General features: G+C 45.2%; 1 protein-coding gene and 1 long non-coding RNA gene across 4 annotated transcripts in view; both read right to left on the bottom strand.

Moving 5' to 3' along the window:
• Positions 1–25,226, bottom strand: part of LOC308461259 (uncharacterized protein) — a 50,191-nt gene that overhangs the window by 11,953 nt on the left and 13,012 nt on the right. For all 3 annotated transcript variants that reach the window (XM_080978017.1, XM_080978015.1, XM_080978016.1), the window contains one exon: positions 9,552–9,616. In XM_080978017.1, the coding sequence (XP_080834143.1) occupies positions 9,552–9,616 (65 nt within the window). The remainder of the gene's footprint in view (positions 1–9,551; positions 9,617–25,226) is intronic.
• Positions 16,641–23,415, bottom strand: LOC308461277. The gene is made up of 2 exons (XR_013978863.1): positions 23,318–23,415; positions 16,641–17,836 (listed from the first exon to the last, which is right to left on the bottom strand). It is a non-coding gene; the product is annotated as an uncharacterized lncRNA (long non-coding RNA).

Below are 25,226 nucleotides of genomic sequence, written 5' to 3'. Positions count from 1 at the left end.
TGAACAGATCTCTGGTTTTACCCATTCTATTATTTTCCTCTATTTCTTTGCATTGCTTGTTTAAGAAGGCCTTCTTGTCTCTCCTTGCTATTTTTTTGGAAATCTGCATTCAGTTTCCTGTATCTTTCACTATCTCCCTCGCATTTTGCTTGCCTTCTCTCCCCCGCTATTTGTAAGGCCTCATTGGACAGCCACTTTGCTTTCTTGCATTTCCTTTTCATTGGGATGGTTTTGGTTGCTGCCTCTTGTATAATGTTATGAGCCTCCATCCATAGTTCTTCAGGCACTCTGTCCACCAAATCTAAATCCTTAAACCTGTTCCTCACTTCCACTGTGTATTCATAAGGGATTTGACTTAGATTGTATCTTACCGGCCCAGTGGTTTTTCCTACTTTCTTCAGTTTAAGCTTGAATTTTGCTATAAGAAGCTGATGATCTGAGTAACAGTCAGCTCCAGGTCTTGTTTTTGCTGACTGTATAGAGCTTCTCCATCTTTGGCTGCAGAGAATATAATCAATATGATTTCGATGCTGCCCATCTGGTGATGTCCATGTGTAGAGTCGTCTCTTGTGTTGTTGGAAAAGAGTGTTTGTGATGACCAGCTTGTTCTCTTGGCAGAACTCTATTAGCCTTTGCCAAATATGCCAGTTGTTCCTTTTATCTCTTGACTCCCCACTTTAGCATTCTAATCCCCTATAATGAGAAGAACATCCTTCTTTGGTGTCATTTCTATAAGGTGTTGTAAGTCTTCATAGAATTGGTCAATTTCAGTTTCTTCAGCACCAGTGGTTGGTGCATAAACTTGGATTACTGTGATGTTAAAAGGTCTGCCTTGGATTCGTATCGAGATCATTCTATCATTTTTGAGATTGCATCCCAGTACAGCTTTTGCCACTCTTTTGTTGACTATGAGGGCCACTCCATTTCTTTTACGGGAGTCTTGCCCACAGTAGTAGATGTGATGGTCATCTGAACTGAATTCTCCCATTCCCGTCCATTTTAGTTCACTGATGCCCAGGATGTCAATATTTATTCTTGCCATCCCATTTTTGACCACATCCAACTTACCCAGGTTCATGGTTCTTACATTCCAGGTTCCTATGTGTCAGGGAACTGCCATCGGAAGGAAGGGAGGTGGAAGGGCTCACACAGGTTGGGAGAGACTCAGCAGCTGAAGAGGGAACCAGTAGGGGGAGAAGAGCTGAGCTGAGGGAAAGTGAGCAGGAGGGATGGCTCCGAGACACTTCCAGCGAAAACAGTGGGGAGGTTTCAGGACCTCCTGTAGGGACACCCACTCCTCGCCGGAAACTGTCACGCAGAGAGTCCAGAAGACGTGTTTCCGTTAAGGAGCTTTTATGTTGGAAGCGATTCCGAAAGCAACCACTGTCGGAATCTGCAAGCGACTGACAGAGCCATGTTTAAGGGGCTCCGTTACAGACAGAGGTTTGCAAACTTGACCAAACTCTGAGGGACTTGGATTTTACGCACAAGCAGCTCATCGTCCCATCACAGCATTCCGACAGTCTCTGTGAGCAGTTTGTGCAGGAGAAGGCATCATGAGCAACCCAGCCGGAACCGGAGAAGCAGGAGCTGGAGCGGGTCCAAGCCTGGAGGAAAGGTACCGGGCGTTGGAGGTCCAGCTAGCGCTGCAGACGGCGAGGCTCGAGGAGAGGAGGGCTCAAGATGCAGAGAAGGGGAAAACCACCCCGCTCGCCAGAAAGTTGCCAGGATTGGTGCAGAAGTTTGGGGGGGAGGCCAAGGACTATCATGCCTTTAGGACAGAGATGCAATATGCCCTTAATCTGCAGTTTGATGACTTTCCCGACGAGGAATCGCGGGTGGCTTTTGTGATTGGGCATCTCGAAAAGGGGGCGAAAGACTGGGTGAGGCCCCTGATGGCAACAAACAATGACATCCTGAAGGATACGAGGAAGTTTTTTCGTGCAATGGATTTGATGTTTTCCAGCGATATTGAGCAGGGAGTGGTACGCACACAGTTAATGGCGTGCAAACAGGGGAGCCGATCTGTGCGTGAGTACTGGACTGAGTTTACCATGTTGATCCATAAATTGGGGTGGGATCTATCGGCGGAACCCATTCAAATGCTCTTTGAAGAAGGGCTTGCTTCGGCGGTAAAGGATGAACTTTCCCGGGCGCCCAGGGCGGAGTCTATGGACCAGCTGACCAAATCAGCGCTGACCATAGGAGCGCGCCAAGAGGCGAGAGCCTTGGAGAGGCGGGAAGGGAAGGGGGAACGTTGGAGGGAGCTTCGCATTCCAGAGATTCCAGAGCCACCGTTCCCGCTGGGAGAGCCGATGGAAATTGGAACAGCGCGCGCGCACGCAGTTTCAAAGCCCAGTGAAGAGCGGAAGAAGGAGGGAAAGGGCGCCAAGAAATGTTGTCTCTGCCAACAGCCAGGTCATTTTGCCAGAGTCTGCCCCCAAAGAAAGGAATGGCAAGGAATGGCGGGAGCTGTTGGGGAGAGGGAGGAAAAGGTACCGGAGCAAGTAAAAGCCAACGCCTGGCTGCCACCGTCGGGGCACAGCAGCCAGGCCAAAGAGCAGTGAAAGTGCCCACGCCGGAACCTCCTAAACCCGCCCTAGTGATAGAGGTGTTACTAGAGCTGCCTAACGGACACCCACTAAAGATAAAGGCGCTATTGGACTCAGGCAGCTCCTGCAATTTCATGAGTAAGGAGTTTGCTGCTGAGCACCAGATACAGACTATCCCTTTAAGTAACCCTTTGCAGGTGACCACGATCGATGGAAGGGAGCTGCTGGGAGGAGAAGTCAGCCAGCAGACCGTCCCAATGATAATGAGGGTAGCAAGACACACTGAGCTAATAGCGTTTAATGTGGCTACCTTGGGAGGAGCTCCCATTATTTTGGGGATGAGCTGGCTAGCGTTACATGATCCGCTAGTGGGCTGGCATCAGAGAGTGGTCTCCTTTGGGTCAGCACATTGTCTAGAACACTGCAAAGAGCGGGAGGCTCAAGGAGGGGCCAGAGCCACTCTAGCAGGGACGGAAGTAACGGAGAAGGGGAAGGTTCCCCAACAATACGCCGACCTGAGCAACGTCTTCAGCGAGAGGGAGGCAGACAAACTACCCCCACATAGGCCCTTTGACTGTCAAATCAATTTACTCCCTGGGGCACAGCTCCCTGTAGGCAAGCTGTACGCCATGTCAGACAGAGAGATGCAGGAGCTAAGGGAGTTCATTGACAAGAACCTGAAGAGAGGGTTCATCAGAGAGTCCAGGGCGGTGGGGGGCAGCCCAGTGTTTTTTGTGGACAAAAAAAACACGGACAAACCCAGGCTTGTAGTGGACTTCAGGGCCTTAAATGCAGTGTCAGAACCAGTGACTTTCCCGATGCCCAGAATTGATGACATTTTGACAAGGGTCAGGAAGGGAAAGATTTTTACTAAACTGGACCTGAGGGGGGCGTACAACCTGATACGAATAAGGAAGGGGGATGAATGGAAAACCACCATGTTCACCCCTTTGGGGGCATTTGAATATTTAGTTATGCCCTTCGGCCTACAAGCAGGCTCCGCGTGCTTTCAATCGTTTATGAACCACGTCCTGGGGCCTTTGCTTTACAAGAATTGTGTGGCCTTCTTAGATGACGTGTTAGTATATTCAGAGACTGAGGAGCAGCATGTAAAAGACGTCAGGGAAGTGTTGGGCAGACTGCAAGCCAATCAGCTGTGGGTGAAGCTAGAGAAGTGTCAGTTTCATGCCAAGGAGGTGGAATTCCTGGGGTACCGCTTGTCGGACAAGGGATTGGCCATGGATCCTGGCAAGGTCCAAGTGGTACTGGAATGGAAAACACCGAAAACAAGGAAGGATGTGCAAAGATTCCTTGGATTTGGAAACTTCTATCGGAAGTTCATCAGAAATTTTGCCCACTTGACGGCTCCCATTACGGACTGTCTCAGCAGTAAGAGGAAATTCGTTTGGACGGCGGAGGCGGAGCGAGCTTTTGAGGAACTGAAAAGGGCGTTCGCTTCGGAAGAACAGCTCCTGCATGTGGATTTACAAAAACCGATGCGAGTGGAGACGGACGCATCAGACCGGGCTGTGGGGGCGGTGCTTCTGCAGCCTGGGAAGGAGGAGTCAGAGTGGAGACCGTGTGCCTTTTTTTCGCGAAAGCTGAACAAATCTGAGAGGAACTACACGGTGTATGACCGAGAACTACTTGCCATTCATGAAGCGTTCAGGAGATGGAGACATTTATTAATTGGGGCACAACATAAGGTGCAAGTGTGCACGGACCACAAGAACTTAGAGTATTGGAGAACGGCACGAGTGCTCAACCAACGGCAAGTGCGATGGGCCCAGGAGTTCTCCAAATTTCACTTTGAAATTTGTTATGTGCCAGGTCCAGAAAATGTTAGGGCGGACGCTCTCTCACGCAAACCTGAATATTTGGAAGGGGAGGGGGGACCCGAAGAGAGACATGTCATCCCAGAGGACCGCTGGGTGTGTGGGGCGGCATTGGTGGGGCAAAGAGAACTGGTAGAGGAAACAGAGAATGATGAATATGCCCAGAATAAGCTCAGAGGTCTTAGGGGTGAGGGAGAGGAACCAGGGGGGTTTTGGTGGCCTAAGGTGAGGGAAGATGTACGGGAGTATGTAAGAGGGTGCGAGCAATGCCAGCGAGCCAAAGGGGAGAGGCGGGCGCCGGCGGGGCTATTAGAACCCTTACCAACCCCAGAACGACCTTGGGAGGCAGTGTCGATAGATTTTATGACTGATCTGCCGAAGTCCAAGGGGAAAACAGCCATCATGGTGGTGGTAGACCTACTAACAAAGATGTGCCACTTTGTAGCCTGTTCGCATGCAGTCACGGCGGAAGAGACAGCGAAGTTATTTGTAGAACACATTTTTAGGTTGCACGGAGTGCCATTGAGGGTGGTCTCAGACAGGGGAAAACAATTTACTTCCAGGTTCTGGAGGAAGCTCATGAGCTTACTGCAGGTGGAGGTCAACTTTTCGACTGCCCGGCACCCTGAAACCAACGGGCAGGCGGAAAGAGCAAACGGTGTCCTCCAGCAATACCTGAGGTGTTATGTCAATGACAGAGAGAATGACTGGGTAGAGAAGTTGGCGCTGGCGGAATTTGCCTACAACAATGCAGAGAATGTGTCCACAGGGATGAGCCCCTTCTTGGCTAATTATGGGTGTCATCCCAGGGCATTCCCAGGGGGAGGAGGGGAGAGATGGAGCGTCCCGGCAGCCGAGCATTTTGTAGAAGAAATGGAAGCCATCCATCGTCAGCTCCAACTCAACTTAGAAAGGGCGAAGGAAGAATACAAGAGGCAGGCAGACAAGAACCGAAGGGAAGGTGAAACCATAAGGGTGGGAGATCGGGTGTGGCTGTCAACCCAAGGGTTGCCGTTCAAAGGAGGTTGTAAGAAATTAAGACCCAGGAGGTTGGGTCCCTTTGAGGTCATTCAACAAGTCAACCCAGTGGCTTTCAGGCTCCGGTTACCCAACCACATGAAACTGCACCCAGTATTTCACAGGTCGTTACTGTCACCGTATGAGGGGGGACGAGAAGGGATGTCCACTCGGGGACCGATCATAGAAGAAAGGGAATGCAGCAGCCATGTGGCAGAAGTCCTCGACGCCAGGTGGAAGGGGGATCAGGTGGAGTATTTGGTAGCGTGGGAAGGAGAACCGGAGTCAGAAAACACTTGGGTAATGGCAGAAGATATCAATGACGAGGTATTGATAGAAACGTTCCATCAAAGGTTCCCAAGGAAACCTCATCCTGTGGAGAGGTTCCGGAGGGAATACTTTGGGACCACCGATGAGGAGGAGGAGTTGGAAGGATTCACGGATTCGGAAGGGGAAGGGGAGATGGACTCTGAGGAGGAGGAGTACTTCGAGACCAGGAACCGCAACAGGTGGAGAGAAGTGTTCGAGACATCGGAAGGTGAAGGAAGTTCCTTCCGGAGTTTTGCCTCCTCACCGCCCATAGAGGAGGGGGCGGGAGGGGGTGAAGGGGGCCCTGGAGGGGAGGTGGATGTCAGGGAACTGCCATCGGAAGGAAGGGAGGTGGAAGGGCTCACACAGGTTGGGAGAGACTCAGCAGCTGAAGAGGGAACCAGTAGGGGGAGAAGAACTGAGCTGAGGGAAAGTGAGCAGGAGGGATGGCTCCGAGACACTTCCAGCGAAAACAGTGGGGAGGTTTCAGGACCTCCTGTAGGGACACCCACTCCTCGCCGGAAACTGTCACGCAGAGAGTCCAGAAGACGTGTTTCCGTTAAGGAGCTTTTATGTTGGAAGCGATTCCGAAAGCAACCACTGTCGGAATCTGCAAGCGACTGACAGAGCCATGTTTAAGGGGCTCCGTTACAGACAGAGGTTTGCAAACTTGACCAAACTCTGAGGGACTTGGATTTTACGCACAAGCAGCTCATCGTCCCATCACACTATGCAATATTTTTATTTACAGCATTGGACTTTCCTTTCGCTTCTAGGCATATCCGCAACTGAGCATCCTTTCGGCTTTGGCCCAGCCGCTTCATCAGCTCTGGATCTACTTGCACTTGTCCTCCGCTCTTCCTCAGTAGCATGTTGGACGCCTTCCGACCTGAGGGGCTCATCTTCCAGCATCATAACTTTTATATGCCTGTTGTCTTTGTCCATGGAGTTTTCTTGGCAGGGATACTGGAGTGGCTTGCCGGTTCCTTTTTTTTTTTTTTTTTAATAACATATTTATTAAAATTTTCAAAAAATCCAGAAAAAAGAAAAAGGAAAAAAGAAAACATTTACCATTTAAGCCTTATTTTGAATAACATCTTTCCAAGACTTCCCCGCACCTCCCCTTCTTGTATTCCATTTCCATTTATTTAGTTCAACAAGTTCTTATCCCTAATTTTGACCTTATTGTATTTAGCTCATTATTCAATTTAGTTCATTTTAAATAGCCACTTTCATCTTATAATCCACAGTCTTTATACATTAAAATCTTTTTCTAAGGTCGACCCCAATTCCCTTCCACGAATTCCCCTTTTTTATACTCATAGCAAAACAAAATAAAGAAATAAGAAAAATTCAAAATATAATTGTACACCCTTTGGATTCCCAAGCTCCAACCCCCCCTTCCCGGTTTCGATCCCCAATGTCCATCAGTCTATCTGCTATCAGCCTGGAGACCTCACATCCGAGGCCCTTAATTCTCTCTCAGTTCCTCTTTGCCGGTTTTTTTGATAGTCCTTTATACCAAGCACCAAATCTCGGAGAAGCTCTGTCTCGAAAATGTCCATTTTTCTTCCATCCAGACCTCTATATTTAAAAGTGGAGCTCAAATCTTGTTTCTTAATCCTTTTGAGTCTGAATGTCCCAAATGCTCCAACTTCCATCTTGATCAAATTTGTAATCCATAGGTCTTCAGATCTCCACACCAGGAGATCTCTCCAATCTTCATTGTCCAATTCAAACCAAATTTTCATCATCCAATTCTTGTTTTTCTTTATGTCCTTCCTAACAGGCCTCTGGCCTTCCTTGATCTTCTGCGGTGTTGTAACTCCTCCTTCATTCCCTTCCAGATCATCATGTATCTCTTGTTCCCTTTTATCACATTTCTCAGGTTTCTTTTCCTGCTCAGCTGCAAAAACTTTTGGTTCCGCTACAAGGACTTTTTGTTCAGGAACAAAAACTTGAGTCAAGTCCCTTCCAGTTTCAGTAAATTTCTTTACTGTCTCATTCAGTGTAGAGGCCCTTGTAGTCAAAATATTGCTTTGTTCTTGAAGCTTTCCCAGGAGATAAAAAGTCCTGTTCAGCTCAATGAGTATTTTTCCACTTACAGCCATTCTTGTAATGTCCCAAAACCCCCTCTAGAGGAATTATGGTTACTTAGTATCCTTCCAGTTCCAACCCAAAAGTCAAAATAACTTGTTCTTCCTTGTTTTCAACAATTTATATCCAAATTGTAACAAATCTAGCCAGCAAAGGCACCAGAAACAAAGTTCTCTTTTTATTCCCCAACTTTGACAGCTGTCAAAATCTTTGTATCTCTTCGCCAGGCTCTCTCGCGGATCACTCCCGGTTCCCGGGGGGTTGCACTTCAGCTCTCAAAATCAACTCTTATCCTCCAGCAAAATTACTTGTACTTTCCAATCGTGAAATTAATAACTTTTATCCAGTAAAGAAAAGGATATTCTCTCAACCTTAGTTATCTAGTTCTTGCTTTAAGTTGTTTACAAGGCGGGGAGATGGACTTCCTCTTTGCGCCTTCCCCGATCGTGCCAAATCCAAAAAGAAAATTTCCCTTTTAAGTCCAATTTCCGTATTACTCACGGGTTGTTGCTTTTAATCCAAATGTTCAAAGGAAGAAGTCAGCACTCTCCATCCATGGCATGCGGCTTCACTCAGCAGGGGAAGCAGAGGACTCTCAGCACCGCGCCGCTCCCCGTCCCCCGTTCCGTAGCCTTTAAAAAGGCTCCTTCACGGGTCGGGGGGGCGCAAATGGTGCCCACTGAGTCGCCACGTCCACAGGCTTCCGCGCTCGTGGTTTTTAAGGGTCCCCGCGTCGCCGGCGCGGCAGGACCCGATCCGGTTCCTGCTCCAGGTGGATCACGTTTGGTCAAAACTCTCCACTATCACCTGTCCATCTTGGGTGGCCCTGCTCGGCATAGCTCATAGCTTCTCTGAGTTATTCAAGCCCCTTCGCCACGGCAAGGCAGTGATCCATGAAGGGGATTTAAGGAGTAGAAAAACTTTTTCTCCAAACTTACAGACTTCACTTTCCTCACAATCTGCTATGGCTTAGACATCATTAGCCCATTCCTCAGAGGACGGGGGATATAAACAATTGGATATAAGCAACACCAATGCTGAATCGTAATATTTTCCCAGCTCTGTTCCTGAGAACCCAAGAATGCAATGTGCAAGTGACAGATTGTCAGGATGCTGTCAGCAACACCCAGCTGTTGCCCAGAAAATTATCGTAACAAGGGAATATTTCTTACCATCCTTTTTTATTCAGCATTTACAGAGAGAGGCTATACAACCCAGTCTCTTCAATAATGGCGTTGTCCCGTGTGAATCTCCACACACCCCGTCTCTCCCACTTCCTCATTCGTCACTTCTATTGGTGCTGCTACGTGCCCTCTGTCTTTGAGCTCTCAGCTCTCCTACTTTAAAGGCTCGCTGGCTTCTGGAAGATGGAGTGTCTGGAATGCTTTCTAATGACAACATGTTAGCTGTGTGTTGCTCTCCCATGATTTCCCAACTTTCCCTCTCATCTGCCTCTGACCTCCCTCAAACCCCTGTTGTAAATCTATACTGTCTTCCTCTTCTTCCTCCCTGGATGGTTCGGGGGGGGGGTGGTCTCCGGCCACTCCTCCTCTGCCCAGTCCCTGACACAGGTGTAGTTTGGGAACGTTTTAGAGAGCACCACCACATATGATGATTGTGAGACCTTCATATACCAAATGTGTTCTGCTGAACACTTCTCCGAAACCCAAAAACAAATTCAATATAGATAACTTTCCCTTAAAGGAGAAAGCTTTGAAAATCTGAGAGAGAGATTGCTCACCTGTATCTTTCACGACTCATTTCTGAGTCCAAAAACACCTCTGGCCTGATTGTTTCTGGAAGATCCTGTAACAAAATAATTTATCACCAATATGAGCACCAGACCCCTTTTCCACCTGAAAGCAGGACATTCCTGTTTCTAACACCCATATGACCACACCAAGGAGCACTGCTTGAGGTCAGCCCCACAAATACAGACCACTAATGACTCTCTTATAGCTACTTTCTTCTACATTCATTTTGGCTATAGTAGTTCTCACTCAGGTCTGATAGTTTCTTATGAAAGGTTTTTTCTTTCACCTCAGTGGCATTCTCCCTGTTCCTTACAGAGAGCCCCTGCACAGGTTTCTCCCTATTAACGTTTAGGGATCTTCATCTTTCTGTTTCACTTTAGACAGATCACACTAACACACACGGCCCAAATGAGTATCCTGAGAACTCTCTCTTGGCAGCCATTCTCCCTCCTCTCATGCAGAGAGAGAAGCAGAAAGACAGTTGAAAATGATAGTCACTGGAATAACAGTTGGAACAGAATGGAATGCCTCTCATGTGACCCAAAGTCAACCAATCACATGAGAGCTACTGCAAACAAACCCCCCCCTTAAAGTACACAATCATTTAACATAAGAAAACATTCCCATTTCCTGAATGTACTGCCACAGAATAGGTCTTTAAAGAGGACTCATTCTGCCAAGTTCATTGTAGTCACCCTCACACATGTTTAATCATTACCAGCTCCATGGAGAACCAGGCAGCTGCTTTAGCTCCAGTTCCTGAGCAGGGACACTCAGGAGTCATTCCCAATTCTCTATACTCTTAAATCATGAAATTGAACATAATATAAAAGGGTTAAAACAAAAGAGCTTTTAATTTGCCAATAAACCTGGTAGAATGCTGGCCTGGCAGCTAAAGAGGAAACAAAAAGATAAGGAGATAGGAGGGAAGATAATTGATGAGCCAGAGGAAAGAAGTAAAAACTTCATAAACTATTTTAAAGATCTATATCAAGCAGGAAAGGAGGATAAAGAAAAATAGAAAAATATTTAGGTCAAAGTAAATTTCCAAAGATCACAAGTGATAAAATTGAATATCTAAATTCCTCTGTAACAATGATGGAAATTCATCAGGCAATTGTAAATGCAAAGCCAGGAAAAGTGCCTGGACCAGTTGGGCTGTCAGCAAGCTATTACAAGAAATATGAAGATGCGCTTTCAGTACCACTCAGTCATGAATAAGATCTTAAAGGAGGGGAAACTGCTAGATTCATGGCAAGACGCATTTATAATGCTGATTCCAAAGCATGGAATGGACTTAACATCAACTAAAAATTACAGACCAATATCCCTTTTAAATAATGAATATAATCTGTTCGCAGATGTGGTGGCAAACAAGTTAAAGAAAATACTAAAAGATGTTATAAACGAAGATCAGGCAGGGTTTCTACCGAGAAGACAAATGAATAATAATATGAGAACAGTGACTGAAATTTTAGAATACTTGGAGATGAGACCAGAAAAGCAAGCGGTATTGATGTTTGTGGATGCTGAAAAAGCATTCAATAAAGTATCATGGAATTTTATGAAAAGGACTATAGAGATAATGAGTCTAGGGGAAACTTTTGGTAGAGGTTGTGACGTTAACATATGAGAGAGTGCTGGAGGTGAAATAGTTAAACAGGTTGCCCAGTCAGGACCCTGGGGGGTGGAGTCAGATGGACTATAAAACCAGCTCAGGGAGGGGCAAAGGGAGGAGTTTGTTGTGGAGTTTGTTGGGAGTTGGGTGGTTGGTTGGAGTGGGGGTGAATAGGGATAGAGTCGGTGGGTAGGTTGAGTTAGTGTAGCGAAATAAGCTGAGTCAGGAACAGTTAGGGGCTAGGAAGACAAGTAAATATCTGAGAGGTGGTTTAGTGAGTGAGAGCAGGTAGCAGAAGTTATAGGTCTGGATAGGCACCCCATGAATGTAATTGACTGATACTGATCATGAAACCACACACTTGTTAAATTGCAATAAATAAACAGAAGTTTATGTTCCAATTTAACCCTGACTGGACTCAGTATTGTACCAGGAAGGGCCTGGGTCGTGGCAATGAGAAATAAAGTGGTGGCACAGAGATCAATAGACAGTGAAGAATATGGAAAGGTATGTGGAAGTCAGAAAGAGGGCGGGAAGGAGATCGATGCTCTTATAGAGTAATGTATAAAGTTATAGAATTATGTAACAAAATGAACATGATAAAAGTGGAAAATTTAATAAAAATTGTTTTTTTAAAAAAAATGAATAAAAATAAAACAAAGTTATTGGTAAAAATCATCCAATATCAAGGGAAACAAAATTACAAACAATGTCTGGTCTGACAATAACCAAAAAAAGTTAAATATCTGGGAATCTGGGTTACAGCAAAAAATATTAATTTATTTAATGATAATTATAGTAAGACCTAGAAAGAGATAAAAAAAATTTAGAAATTTAAATAGATCGAACCTTTCATTCTGGGGAAGAATTTCAACAATCAAAATGAACGTGCTCCCAAGGATGTTGTTTCTGTTCCAGATGATTCCAATTGTAGGGGGGACAGGACACTTTAGAGAATGGCAGAGGGACCTATCAAAATTCATTTGGCAAGGGAAAAAACCCAGGATTAAACATAAATTACTGATTGATATTAAGGAGAGAGGGGTTTTTGCATTACCAGACCTGAAGCTTTACTATGAAGTGTCTCGTCTTTGCTGGATAAAAGAGTGAATGATCTTGCAGAATACTGACTTACTGGATTTGGATGGGACAATAGAAGTAGGTGGCACGTCTACCTAGTCTATGAAAAAATAAAAGCATACAGGGATTTTCATGATTTAGCCAGACAAATTCATCAAATAAATGTAGTCACAAGAGGGAGACCCCAAGCTTCAGAGCTGCAAACAGCCTTGACCGAAACCTCGCAAGCAGAAACCTTGGATATAAAAAGAGGAAGAAGTTAAGGATGTGATGATTAAATGATCAAAAGATTTTGGTTACTCCATTCAGATGGCGGCTTGGGAAAAATTATGGAATAAAGATCTAAAGTTTACTGCCTGTTATACACTAAAGGAAAACTTTATGAAAATGTTTTATAGATGGTACATGACCCCCAGCAAATTGGCCAAAATGTACAAAACAAATCCAAACATATGCTGGAGGTGCAAAAAAGTAGAGGGAACAATGTACCATATGTGGTGGGACTGTGAAAAAATTAAGAACTTTTGGGATATTGTCTGTGAGGAGCTTAAAAAAATGTTTAAACATTGTGGAAGTTTCATCTGTTACAAAGTTTTGGGACTGGCTGCAACAACTTTTTGGATAGTGTGGACAGAGAAATTACATAGAAAAAGTGTTGCAGCACTTACATTAAGGAATCTTGGTTCCTTGGCTTTTATTTTCTTTGTTTCCCTCACTTGGACATTTTGGTCTGCTCCCTCTAGAGGGCTAAGAAGTAACAGTTGTAAACCAACAGAGTAAGACAGTGGGATTTTCCATCAGGAAACTGCTTCTGTGGGAACGGCCTTGGGACATGAGTGGCCCAGCAGATGAGATAACTACTAGAGCTAAAGCAAAACAGCAGCAACAGCAACAAAAGAAAAGAGGCTTAATATCAAGTTTTACACCGACAGGTGCAGCTGGACAGGAAAAAGTGACGGCTGCCTCCATGGAGTCAATGACACAGGCGTTACTCAAAATAAATCAATCTTTGGAAGCTTTGACACAGCAGAGTACAGAAAATTCACAAAAGTTAACAGAATTAACAGCAAGGCTGGATTTGAATACGAAAAGTGTGACATCTAATACAGAATCTATAAATAAACTGATTGAAGAAAACTCTGCAACACGCAAAATCGCAGAGGACGCCAGAAAGACTGCTGAGGAGACACAGGAAAAATTAGAACCGATTGCTAAAAAAGTTTATGAACATGATGCGGCCTTGTCTTTGATGGAATTACAGAGAAAGGAGAGAAATTTGAAATTAAGACTGATTCCTGAAAGTGAAGGAGACAGCCTTGCGGAGTTCCTTACACAAGAGTTTTCTGATTTTTGGCAGGAAGAATTGGAGGAAGAAGAATTTAAGATAATAACAGCATTTAGACTGGGCAGGAGACAGAACAGAAAGACTCTGAGGGACTGCCTGATTACTTTCAGATCCAAGGAAGAAAGAGACAAAATACTGAAATTACACTACCAAAAGGCCTTGGAAATTGGAAACTCTCACATACAGATCTTTAAGGACATCCCTAAATATATTTTGGAGCTGAGAACATTTTATAAAGATCTGGTTTACCTACTGAAAAGGAACAACATACTCTTCAGGTGGGAGTTTCCACAAGGACTGTCTTTTAATTACAAGGGAAAGAAGGTGAAAATAAAAACAATTCAAGACAAAGAGAAATTCTTGGAAAGAAACAACGAGGATCTGCAGAAGGGAACGACAGACCCAATTTTAGAGCAAAAAAGAGCAGTGGACATCCTGAATCTATCATTCGGACTGAAACCACCACCATCAGAGGAAGAGCAACAACTTGGAGCGGTAGGAGGAGTAAGTGACAAATAACAAGATGGCCCTGCAATTCCTTAGTTGGAATTGTAATGGGCTGAACATGCCTTTGAAAAGACGCCAAGTTTTTCATATTTTGAAAAGAGAACAATTGGATTTGATCTGCTTACAAGAAACCCATGTGACCAGGGCACACAGAAAACTACTTGTAAATAAAAGATTAGGACAAGAATTCATTTCATCGGACAAGGTTAAGAAAAGAGGAGTGGTGATCTACGCAAAAGAGAGATTGGCTCCAAAAATGATGTTTAAAGATGAACAAGGAAGATATTTGGCAATTGAAATACAAGTACAAGGAGAAAAAATTTTAATAGTTGGAATTTATGCACCAAATGATGGGAAGGCGGAATTCTTCAAGAAGCTGCATGAAACTCTGGTGGACTATTTGGATTATAATGTAGTAATTATGGGAGATATGAATGGCGTGGTTTCTACAAATATGGACAAGGCACAAAGACTGACAATCTCCAAGGAAGGGAGACTTCCGAAGACCTTCTTTGAAATGGCTGAAAATATGGACTTAATAGACATTTGGAGAACAAGGAACCCTCTCGAGAGAGAGGGAACTTTTTTCTCTCAAGCAATGATGACCTGGACCAGAATCGACGAAATCTGGATTACTAGTGGGATGGCTCCAAAGATCAAGAAAGTAGAAATCTGCCCAAAGACTTGCTCCGACCATAACGCCGTGAAGATGGAGATGAAATTTACAACAACTGGTCAATTTAGATGGAGGATGAATGACACCTTGTTTCGAGATGAAGAAATCCACAGAAAGGCCCAAAAAACATTAAAGGACTATTTTGAAATAAATTTAAAGGCCGACGTAGAAAAAAGAGTGATCTGGGACGCAAGCAAAGCTGTGATGCGAGGATTTTTGATTCAACAAAATTCAATAAAAAAGAGAAAGCAAAATGAGAAGAAGGAAAAGATCTTGGAAAAGATAAAAGAAGGAGAGAAAAAATTAAGATCAAAACCAAAGTCCCAGGAGATTTTGAGAGAGATTAAGTTATATCAAACACAATATATGGAATTGATGAATCAGGAGATTGAGTGGAAGATAAAGCAAATGAGACAAAAAACATTTGAATCGGCAGATAAATGTGGTAAACTTTTGGCTTGGCAATTGAAGAAAAGACAGAAACTAAATACAGTTACAAATCTAGTAGTGGATGGAAAGAACATATCTAAACCCAATGAGATCAGAAATTGTTTCCTGAGTTATTTTAAAAAGTTATATTCACAAGGACCACAGAATGAAGAGGATATAGATGAATTCCTTAAAAAATATGGATTACAAAAAATCTCTCATCAAAGTAAGGTGGATTTAAATCAGAGAATAACAGAACAAGAGATAGAGGGTGCCATTCAGAACTTGCAATTGGGCAAATCTCCAGGACCAGATGGACTGACTTCCAGATACTATAAAGCATTGAAAGAGTGGTTGGTTCAACCGTTAAAGGAAGTCTGTAATGAAATTTTAGAGGGGAAAAGGGCGCCAGAATCGTGGAAAGAAGCTTATATTACACTCATACCAAAGACAGAGACTGAAAAGACTCAACTCAAGAACTACCGCCCAATATCATTACTTAATGTGGATTATAAAATTTTTGCAGACATTTTGGCAAAAAGATTGAAAAGAGTACTGATGGAGAAGATTCATAAGGACCAAGCAGGCTTTCTCCCTAAAAGGCATTTATCAGACAATGTGAGAAACATAATAGACATTTTGGAACTACTAGAGGTGAATATAAACACTAAAGCAGTTCTGATTTTTGTGGATGCGGAGAAAGCCTTTGACAATATCTCTTGGAGTTTTATGAAAAAGAATCTTCATGGGATGGGGGTAGGCCAAGGATTTGAGAATGGTATGGGTGCGATATACTCTGATCAAAAAGCTAAGCTGATTGTAAATAATGTGATAACCGAGGAATTTAAGATAGAAAAAGGGACACGACAGGGGTGCCCAATTTCCCCATTACTTTTTATTTCTGTCCTGGAGGTGTTGCTAAATATGATTAGAGATGACCAGCAGATTAAAGGTGTACAGGTCGGAGCCAAACATTATAAGTTAAGGGCCTTTGCAGATGACTTAGTTTTGACCTTACAAGAGCCAGACACTAGTACGAAAAGGGTGTTGGAGATAATTCAACAATTTGGTCAGGTAGCCGGATTTAAACTAAATAAACAAAAGACTAAAGTATTAGAAAAAAAATCTGACAGTGATGGAGAGGGAGAAATTCCAGGAGGAGACAGGTTTGACAGTGGTTAAGAAGGTGAAATACTTAGGGGTTCATTTGACATCTAAAAATTCGAATTTGTATAAAGACAATTATGAAAAATGTTGGTCAGAAATTAAAAAAGATCTAGAAATATGGTCAAATTTGAAATTGTCAATGTTAGGCCGAATTGCAGTTATCAAGATGAATGTATTGCCTAGAATGTTATTTTTGTTTCAAACTTTGCAGATTCTTGACAAGATGGACTGTTTCAAGAGGTGGCAGAAAGATATTTCGAAATTTGTCTGGCAGGGCAAAAAGCCCAGAATTAAATTTAAAATACTGACAGATGCTAAAGAAAGAGGGGGATTTGCCCTGCCGGATTTAAAATTGTACTATGAAGCAGCAGCGTTTTGCTGGCTGAAAGAGTGGATGCTCCTCGAGAATACAGACATTTTGGACTTGGAAGGTTTTGATAATACATTTGGTTGGCATGCATATTTATGGTATGATAAAATCAAGGTGCATAGGGCCTTTAAAAACCACATTGTCAGAAAAGCATTGTTTAATGTTTGGACAAGATATAAAGATTTGTTGGAAAATAAAACCCCTAGATGGTTGTCACCCTTGGAGGCTAAGGCACTGAAAAAGCTCAATATGGAGGCCGAATGGCCAAAGTATTGGGAAATTTTGGAACAAGAAGGTGATAAATTGAAGTTACAGAGCCATGAGAAATTGAAACCTAAAGTACGAGACTGGCTCCATTATTATCAAATAATGGAGACGTATAAACAAGACAGGAAAATTGGCTTCCAGGTGGAGAAATCAAAATTAGAAACTGAATTGTTAGAACCCAGTACTAAGAATTTATCAAGAATGTATAATTTGCTGCTGAAATGGAATACACAGGACGAAACAGTAAAATCGGCTATGATTAAGTGGGCACAGGACATTGGTCATAACATCATGTTTGCTGACTGGGAATGGTTGTGGAACACCGGTATAAAATTTACGGCATGTAATGCCTTAAAGGAAAATATTATGAAAATGATCTACAGGTGGTACATGACCCCAGTCAAGCTAGCAAAAATATACCATGTGCCTGACAATAAGTGTTGGAAATGTAAAGAAACTGAAGGTACCTTTTATCACCTTTGGTGGACGTGCCCGAAGATTAAGGCTTTCTGGGAAATGATATATAATGAAATGAAAAAGGTACTTAAATGTACTTTCCCTAAGAAACCAGAGGCCTTTCTCTTGGGCATTGTCGGCCAATTGGTGTCAAAGAAAGACAGAACTTTCTTCATGTATGCTACGACAGCAGCAAGAATACTCATCGCAAAGTATTGGAAGACACAAGATCTACCCACCGTGGAAGAGTGGCAGATGAAAGTGATGGACTATATGACATTGGCTGAGATGACTGGCAGAATCCGGGACCAGAGGAAAGAGACGACGGAAGAGGACTGGAAGAAATTTAAAATTTACCTGTCAGGGAACTGCCATCGGAAGGAAGGGAGGTGAAGGGGCTCACACAGGTTGGGAGAGACTCAGCAGCTGAAGAGGGAACCAGTAGGGGGAGAGGAGGTGAGCTGGAGGGATGGCTCAGAGACACTTCCAGCGAAAACAGTGGGGAGGTTTCAGGACCTCCTGTAGGGACACCCACTCCTCGCCGGAAACTGTCACGCAGAGAGTCCAGAAGACGTGTTTCCGTTAAGGAGCTTTTATGTTGGAAGCGATTCCGAAAGCAACCACTGTCGGAATCTGCTAGTGACTAGAGGAGCCATGTCTGAGGGGCTCTGTCACAGACAGAGGTTTGTGGACTTGAACAAACTCTGAGGGGATACGATTTTACGCACAAGCAGCTCATCATCCCATCACAGCATTCCGACAGTCTTTGAAAGCAGCTTGTGCAGGAGAAGGCATCATGAGCAACCCAGCCGGAACCGGAGAAGCAGGAGCTGGAGCGGGTCCAAGCCTGGAAGAAAGGTACCGGGTGTTGGAGGTCCAGCTAGCGCTGCAGACGGCGAGGCTTGAGGAGAGGAGGGCTCAGGATGCAGACAAAAAGGGGAAAGCCACCCAGCTCGCCAGAAAGGTACCAGGATTGGTGCAGAAGTTTGGGGGGGAGCCCAAAGACTATCATGGCTTTCGGACAGAAATGCAATATGCCCTCAATCTGCAGTTTGATGAATTCCCTGACGAGGAATCACGAGTGGCTTTCGTGATTGGGCATCTTGAAAAGGGGGCGAGAGACTGGGTTAGACCCCTGATGGCAGAGAATAGTGACGTCCTAAAGGACACGATGAAGTTCTTTCGCGCCATGGATCTGATGTTTTCCAGCGATATTGAACAGGGAGTGGTGCGCAGACAGTTAATGGCTTGCAAACAGGGGAGCCGATCTGTCCGTGAGTACTGGACTGAGTTCACCATGCTGGTTCACAGATTGGGGTGGGACTTATCGGCGGAACCCATTCAAATGCTATTTGAAGAAGGGCTTTCTTCGGCTGTGAAAGACGAACTTTCCCGGGGCCCCAGGGCGGATTCTATGGACCAGCTGACCAAATCTGCGCTGACCATAGGAGCGCGCCAGGAGGCGAGAGCATTGGAGAGGCGGGAAGGGAAGGGGGAACGTTGGAAGGAGTTCCGCATTCCAGACATTCCAGAGCCAACTTTCCCGCCGGCAGAGCCGATGGAAATCGGAACAGCGCGCGCGCGCGCAGTTTCAAAGCCCAGTGAGGGGGGAAAGAAGGAGGGAAAAGGCGCCCGGAAATGCTATCTCTGCCAACAGCCAGGTCACTTTGCCAGAGTCTGCCCCCAGAGGAAGGAATGGCAAGGGATGGTGGGAGCTGTGGAGGGAAGGGAGGAAGAAATACCGGAGCAAGTAAAAGCCAACGCCTGGCTGCCACCGTCGGGGCACAGCAGCCAGGCCAAAGAGCAGTGAAAGTGCCCACGCCAGAACCTCCTAAACCCGCCCTAGTGATAGAAGTGGCGCTAGAGCTGCCAAACGGACACCCTCTAAAGATAAAGGCGCTGTTGGACTCAGGCAGCTCCTGCAATTTCATGAGCAAAGAGTTTGCAGCTGAACACCAGATACAGACGATCCCTTTAAGCAACCCCCTGCAGGTGACCACGATCGATGGCAGGGAGCTGTTGGGAGGAGAAGTCAGCTTGCAGACCGTCCCAATGATAATGAAGGTGGCAAGGCACACCGAACTGATAGCGTTTAATGTGGCCACCTTGGGAGGAGCTCCCATTATATTGGGGATGAGCTGGCTAGCGTTACATGATCCGCTGGTGGGCTGGCATCAGAGAGTGGTTTCTTTTGGTTCAGCACATTGCTTAGAACACTGCAAAGAGGGAAAGGGTTTGGCAGGGGCCCAAGCCACCCTAGCAGGGACTGAAGTAACGGAGAACGTGAAGGTACCACGACAATACGCAGATCTCCGCGACGTCTTCAGCGAAAGGGAAGCTGACCAACTACCCCCGCATAGACCCTTTGACTGTCAAATCAATTTACTCCCTGGGGCACAGCTCCCTGTAGGCAAGCTGTACGCCATGTCAGACAGAGAGATGCAGGAGCTAAAGGAGTTCATTGACAAGAACCTGAAGAGAGGGTTCATCAGAGAGTCCAGGGCGGTGGGGGGCAGCCCAGTGTTTTTTGTGGATAAAAAAAACACGAACAAGCCGAGGCTGGTGTGTGACTTCAGGGCCTTGAACGCAGTGTCAGAACCAGTGGCCTTCCCTATGCCCAGGATTGACGACATTTTGACAAGGGTGCGGAAGGGAAAGATTTTCACAAAGCTGGACCTAAGGGGGGCGTACAACCTGATACGAATAAGGAAGGGGGATGAATGGAAAACCACCATGTTCTCCCCTTTAGGGGCATTTGAATATCTCGTTATGCCCTTCGGCCTACAAGGAGGCTCCGCGTGCTTTCAATCGTTTATGAACCACGTCCTGGGGCCTTTGCTTTACAAGAATTGTGTGGCCTTCTTAGACGACGTGTTGGTGTATTCTGAGAATGAGGAGCAGCATGTGAGAGACGTCAGAGAAGTGTTGAGCAGGCTGCAAGCCAACCAGCTGTGGGTGAAACTGGAGAAGTGTCAGTTTCATACCAAGGAGGTGGAATTCCTGGGGTATCGCCTGTCAGACAAGGGATTGGCCATGGATCCCGGCAAGGTCCAGGCGGTGCTGGAATGGAAAACACCCAAAACAAGGAAGGATGTGCAGAGGTTCCTAGGATTTGGGAACTTCTATCGTAAGTTCATCCGAAACTTTGCCCACCTGACGGCGCCCATTACGGACTGTCTCAGCAGTAAGAAGAAGTTCGTTTGGACTGAGGAGGCGGAGCGAGCATTTGAGGAACTAAAAAGGGCCTTCGCCTCGGAACAACAACTCCTGCATGTGGATTTACAAAAACCGATGAGAGTGGAAACTGACGCATCAGACAGAGCTATTGGGGCGGTGCTTCTGCAGCCAGGGAAGGAGGAGTCAGAGTGGAGACCGTGTGCCTTTTTTTCGCGAAAGCTGAACAAATCCGAGAGGAACTACACGGTGTATGACCGAGAACTACTAGCCATTCATGAGGCGTTCCGGAGATGGAGGCACCTGCTAATTGGCGCACAACATAAGGTGCAAGTGTGCACTGACCACAAGAACCTAGAGTATTGGAGGACGGCACGAGTGCTCAACCAACGGCAAGTGAGATGGGCCCAGGAGTTCTCCAAATTTCACTTTGAGATTTGTTACGTGCCAGGCCCAGAGAACATTAGGGCGGACGCTCTCTCTCGCAAACCTGAATATTTGGAGGGGGAGGGAGCACCCGAAGAGAGACATGTCATTCCAGAGGACTGCTGGGTGTGTGGGGCGGCATTGGTGGGACAAAGAGAACTGGTAGAGGAAACAGAGAATGATGAATGCGCCCAGAATAAGCTCAGAGGTCTTAGGGGTGAGGGAGAGGAACCAGGGGGTTTCGAGGAAAGAAATGGAGCTTTGTATTACAAAGGGGCACTGTATATCCCTGAAGGAGACTTAAGGGGGAGGGTACTCAAGCAGTTGCACGACAGCCCCACGGCGGGGCATTTTGGACAACACAAAACCATGTGGTTGGTCACCAGGGAATTTTGGTGGCCTAAGGTGAGGGAAGATGTACGGGAGTATGTAAGAGGGTGCGAGCAATGCCAGCGAGCCAAAGGGGAGAGGCGGGCGCCGGCGGGGCTATTAGAACCCTTACCAACCCCAGAACGACCTTGGGAGGCAGTGTCGATAGATTTTATGACTGATCTGCCGAAGTCCAAGGGGAAAACAGCCATCATGGTGGTGGTAGACCTACTAACAAAGATGTGCCACTTTGTAGCCTGCTCGCATGCAGTCACGGCGGAAGAGACAGCGAAGTTATTTGTAGAACACATTTTTAGGTTGCACGGAGTGCCATTGAGGGTGGTCTCAGACCGAGGAAAACAATTTACTTCCAGGTTCTGGAGGAAGCTCATGAGCTTACTGCAGGTGGAGGTCAACTTTTCGACTGCCCGGCACCCTGAAACCAACGGGCAGGCGGAAAGAGCAAACGGTGTCCTCCAGCAATACCTGAGGTGTTATGTCAATGACAGAGAGAATGACTGGGTAGAAAAGTTGGCGCTGGCGGAATTTGCCTACAACAATGCCGAGAATGTGTCCACAGGGATGAGCCCCTTCTTGGCTAATTATGGGTGTCATCCCAGGGCTTTCCCAGGGGGAGAAGGGGAGAGATGGAGCGTCCCGGCAGCCGAGCATTTTGTAGAAGAAATGGAAGCAATCCATCGTCAGCTCCAACTCAACTTAGAAAGGGCGAAGGAAGAATACAAGAGGCAGGCAGACAAGAACTGAAGGGAAGGTGAAACCATAAGGGTGGGAGATAGGGTGTGGCTGTCAACCCAAGGGTTGCCGTTCAAAGGAGGTTGTAAGAAATTAAGACCCAGGAGATTGGGTCCCTTTGAGGTCATTCAACAGGTCAACCCAGTGGCTTTCAGGCTCCGGTTACCCAACCACATGAAACTGCACCCAGTATTTCACAGGTCGTTACTGTCACCGTATGAGGGGGGACGAGAAGGGATGGCCACTCGTGGACCGGTCATAGAAGAAAGGGAATGCAGCAGCCACGTGGCAGAAATCCTCGACGCCAGGTGGAAGGGGGATCAGGTGGAGTATTTGGTAGCGTGGGAAGGAGAACCGGAGTCAGAAAACACTTGGGTAATGGCAGAAGATATCAATGACGAGGTATTGATAGAAACGTTCCATCAAAGGTTCCCAAGGAAACCTCAGCCTGTGGAGAGGTTCCGGAGGGAATACTTTGGGACCACCGATGAGGAGGAGGAGTTGGAAGGATTCCCGGACTCGGAAGGGGAAGGGGAGATGGACTCTGAGGAGGAGGAGTACTTCGAGACCAGGAACCGCAACAGGTGGAGAGAAGTGTTCGAGACATCGGAAGATGAAGGAAGTTCATTCCGGGGTTTTGCCTCCTCACCGCCCGTAGAGGAGGGGGCGAGAGGGGGTGAAGGGGGCCCTGGAGGGGAGGTGGATGTCAGGGAACTGCCATCGGAAGGAAGGGAGGTGAAGGGGCTCACACAGGTTGGGAGAGACTCAGCAGCTGAAGAGGGAACCAGTAGGGGGAGAGGAGGTGAGCTGAGGGAAAGTGAGCTGGAGGGATGGCTCCGAGACACTTCCAGCGAAAACAGTGGGGAGGTTTCAGGACCTCCTGTAGGGACACCCACTCCTCGCCGGAAACTGTCACGCAGAGAGTCCAGAAGACGTGTTTCCGTTAAGGAGCTTTTATGTTGGAAGCGATTCCGAAAGCAACCACTGTCGGAATCTGCTAGTGACTAGAGGAGCCATGTCTGAGGGGCTCTGTCACAGACAGAGGTTTGTGGACTTGAACAAACTCTGAGGGGATACGATTTTACGCACAAGCAGCTCATCATCCCATCACATTACCTTAAGGACTATTATAAACTTGATGAATGCTAAAATGTCGAGGTGTAGAGAGAAAAAGGGACACAGCGATATATGATTAAGTTAAAGGAAAGATTAAGAGAACATATATTTGACAAAAATTATTCAGAAGCTGCTGAAATAATTTAGTAAATTGGAATGCAGAAAGGGGAGGTATGGGGAAGTCCAAGAGATGAGGGTTATGAAAAAAAGGTCATGAAATTATACTTGTTTGTTTGTCTTTTTATTTGTTTGTATTGTTTAAAAAATGTTGTAAAACCAATAAAAAATTTATTAAAAAATAAAAATAAAAAAATGTTTAAACAAACATTTACGAAAAAAACAGAAGCCTTCTTCTAGGCATTTTGACAACTGAGATTCCAAATGACAAGAGGAGGGTTTTCTTGTATGCAACAACAGCAGCAAGAATGTTGATTGCTAAAAACTAGAAGGGAGAGAAAATTCCAATGAAGGAAGAATGGCAAATTAAATTATGTGAATAATTAGAACTAGCAAAGATGACAGAGGTAATCAGGAATCAAACAACCAAAAGTTTAAATCTGAATGGGAGTGTTACAGAGTATACTTAGAAAAACATTGTTTCCAAACAAAATCCTTAATATGCTTTGATTCACGTTTGGAAATTAGATAACAGACAGATAATGTACATCATGTAAGATCAAGGATCTAAAAGGTGAAAAAGGACACAGGTTGAAGAAAAAGATGATGTAAAATGATCCGCAGTGAGGTTGAAGGAAGTCATCACTAAAGATTTAATGTAGCACTGTTATTTGATGTTGAGTTATGCTGGGTTTATACAGCACTAAAATGCGATCTTCACAGTATGGGCACATAGCAATATTTTGTAATACATAGTCATATATAAAAGTACATGAGATGCCTAAATTCTCTTCATGTCAGCCAGAGTGTAAAAGACCCCTGACCACTGGAAAACAGCTCCACTGGACACCACTTTGCTGATGCAATGGAAGCAGAGAATATATATATATATATATATATATATATATATATATATATGCTGCCTGCAATGTTGTTTGCGTATATATACTGTATAAAGATAAAATAAATTTTGATGATACCAAAAGTAACAGAGTAGCTTACAGCTAGGAAGCTAAATAACTCTTCTAGGTGATAGCTTCTTTTTAAAGATTATGCAGTGTCCACACTCATTATAGTCAAGAGACCTTTACTTTCATAAACATATAACTGAGAGGAAAATATTTACAGTCTCATGATTATTGAAACAGGGCTACGTTCTCACTTGACTTGTAGTTCTCACTCAGGTCTTACAGTTTCTTATGAAAAGAGTTTACTTTCACCTCAGCAGTATTCTCTCTGTTCCATAGAACAGGTTTCTCCCTATTAACATTTAGGGATTTAATCACATGAGAGCTACTGCGAAAGGAAAAACCCACAGAGGCTCTAGTCTGAGTTCCTTTGGACTCATTCTGCCAACTTCATTATAGTCACCCTCTCACATGTTTAACCATGCAGCTCATTTGGCTCCAGTTCCGGAGCACGGACACTCAGGAGTAATCTTGCCCATTGCCCTGGTCATTTCACCATTTCAGAGATCGGCTAAATTGCCTGCAGAGTATCCATGTGTATTCATTCCTGCAGATGGGTAATGTAAGCAACATGTCCAGCCATAGGAGTAACCAGGATTTATGGAAGCGGGGGCAGGACACAGACCTGCTACCATCTTCTGTCTGACTCCGTCTTGAATGAAGTGTCTCAACAACAGTTGTTTTAAATCACTTTCTTTTGACCCCAAGTGCTCAGAAAGATCTGTCAAAATCTTTCTAGAATTTCTACTTTTAGTTAAGTATTTTTATTCATTTACTTGATTGGGTGGAGGCAGCTCTCCCCCCACCACCCCCAGTCTCGGCCC

Source organism: Podarcis pityusensis (assembly GCF_964106645.2).
Source record: "Podarcis pityusensis genome assembly, chromosome: 13".
Classification (NCBI taxonomy): domain Eukaryota; kingdom Metazoa; phylum Chordata; class Lepidosauria; order Squamata; family Lacertidae; genus Podarcis; species Podarcis pityusensis.
The sequence above is the reverse complement of the archived record's forward strand: the minus strand, read 5'-3'. Positions and strand labels throughout refer to the sequence as shown.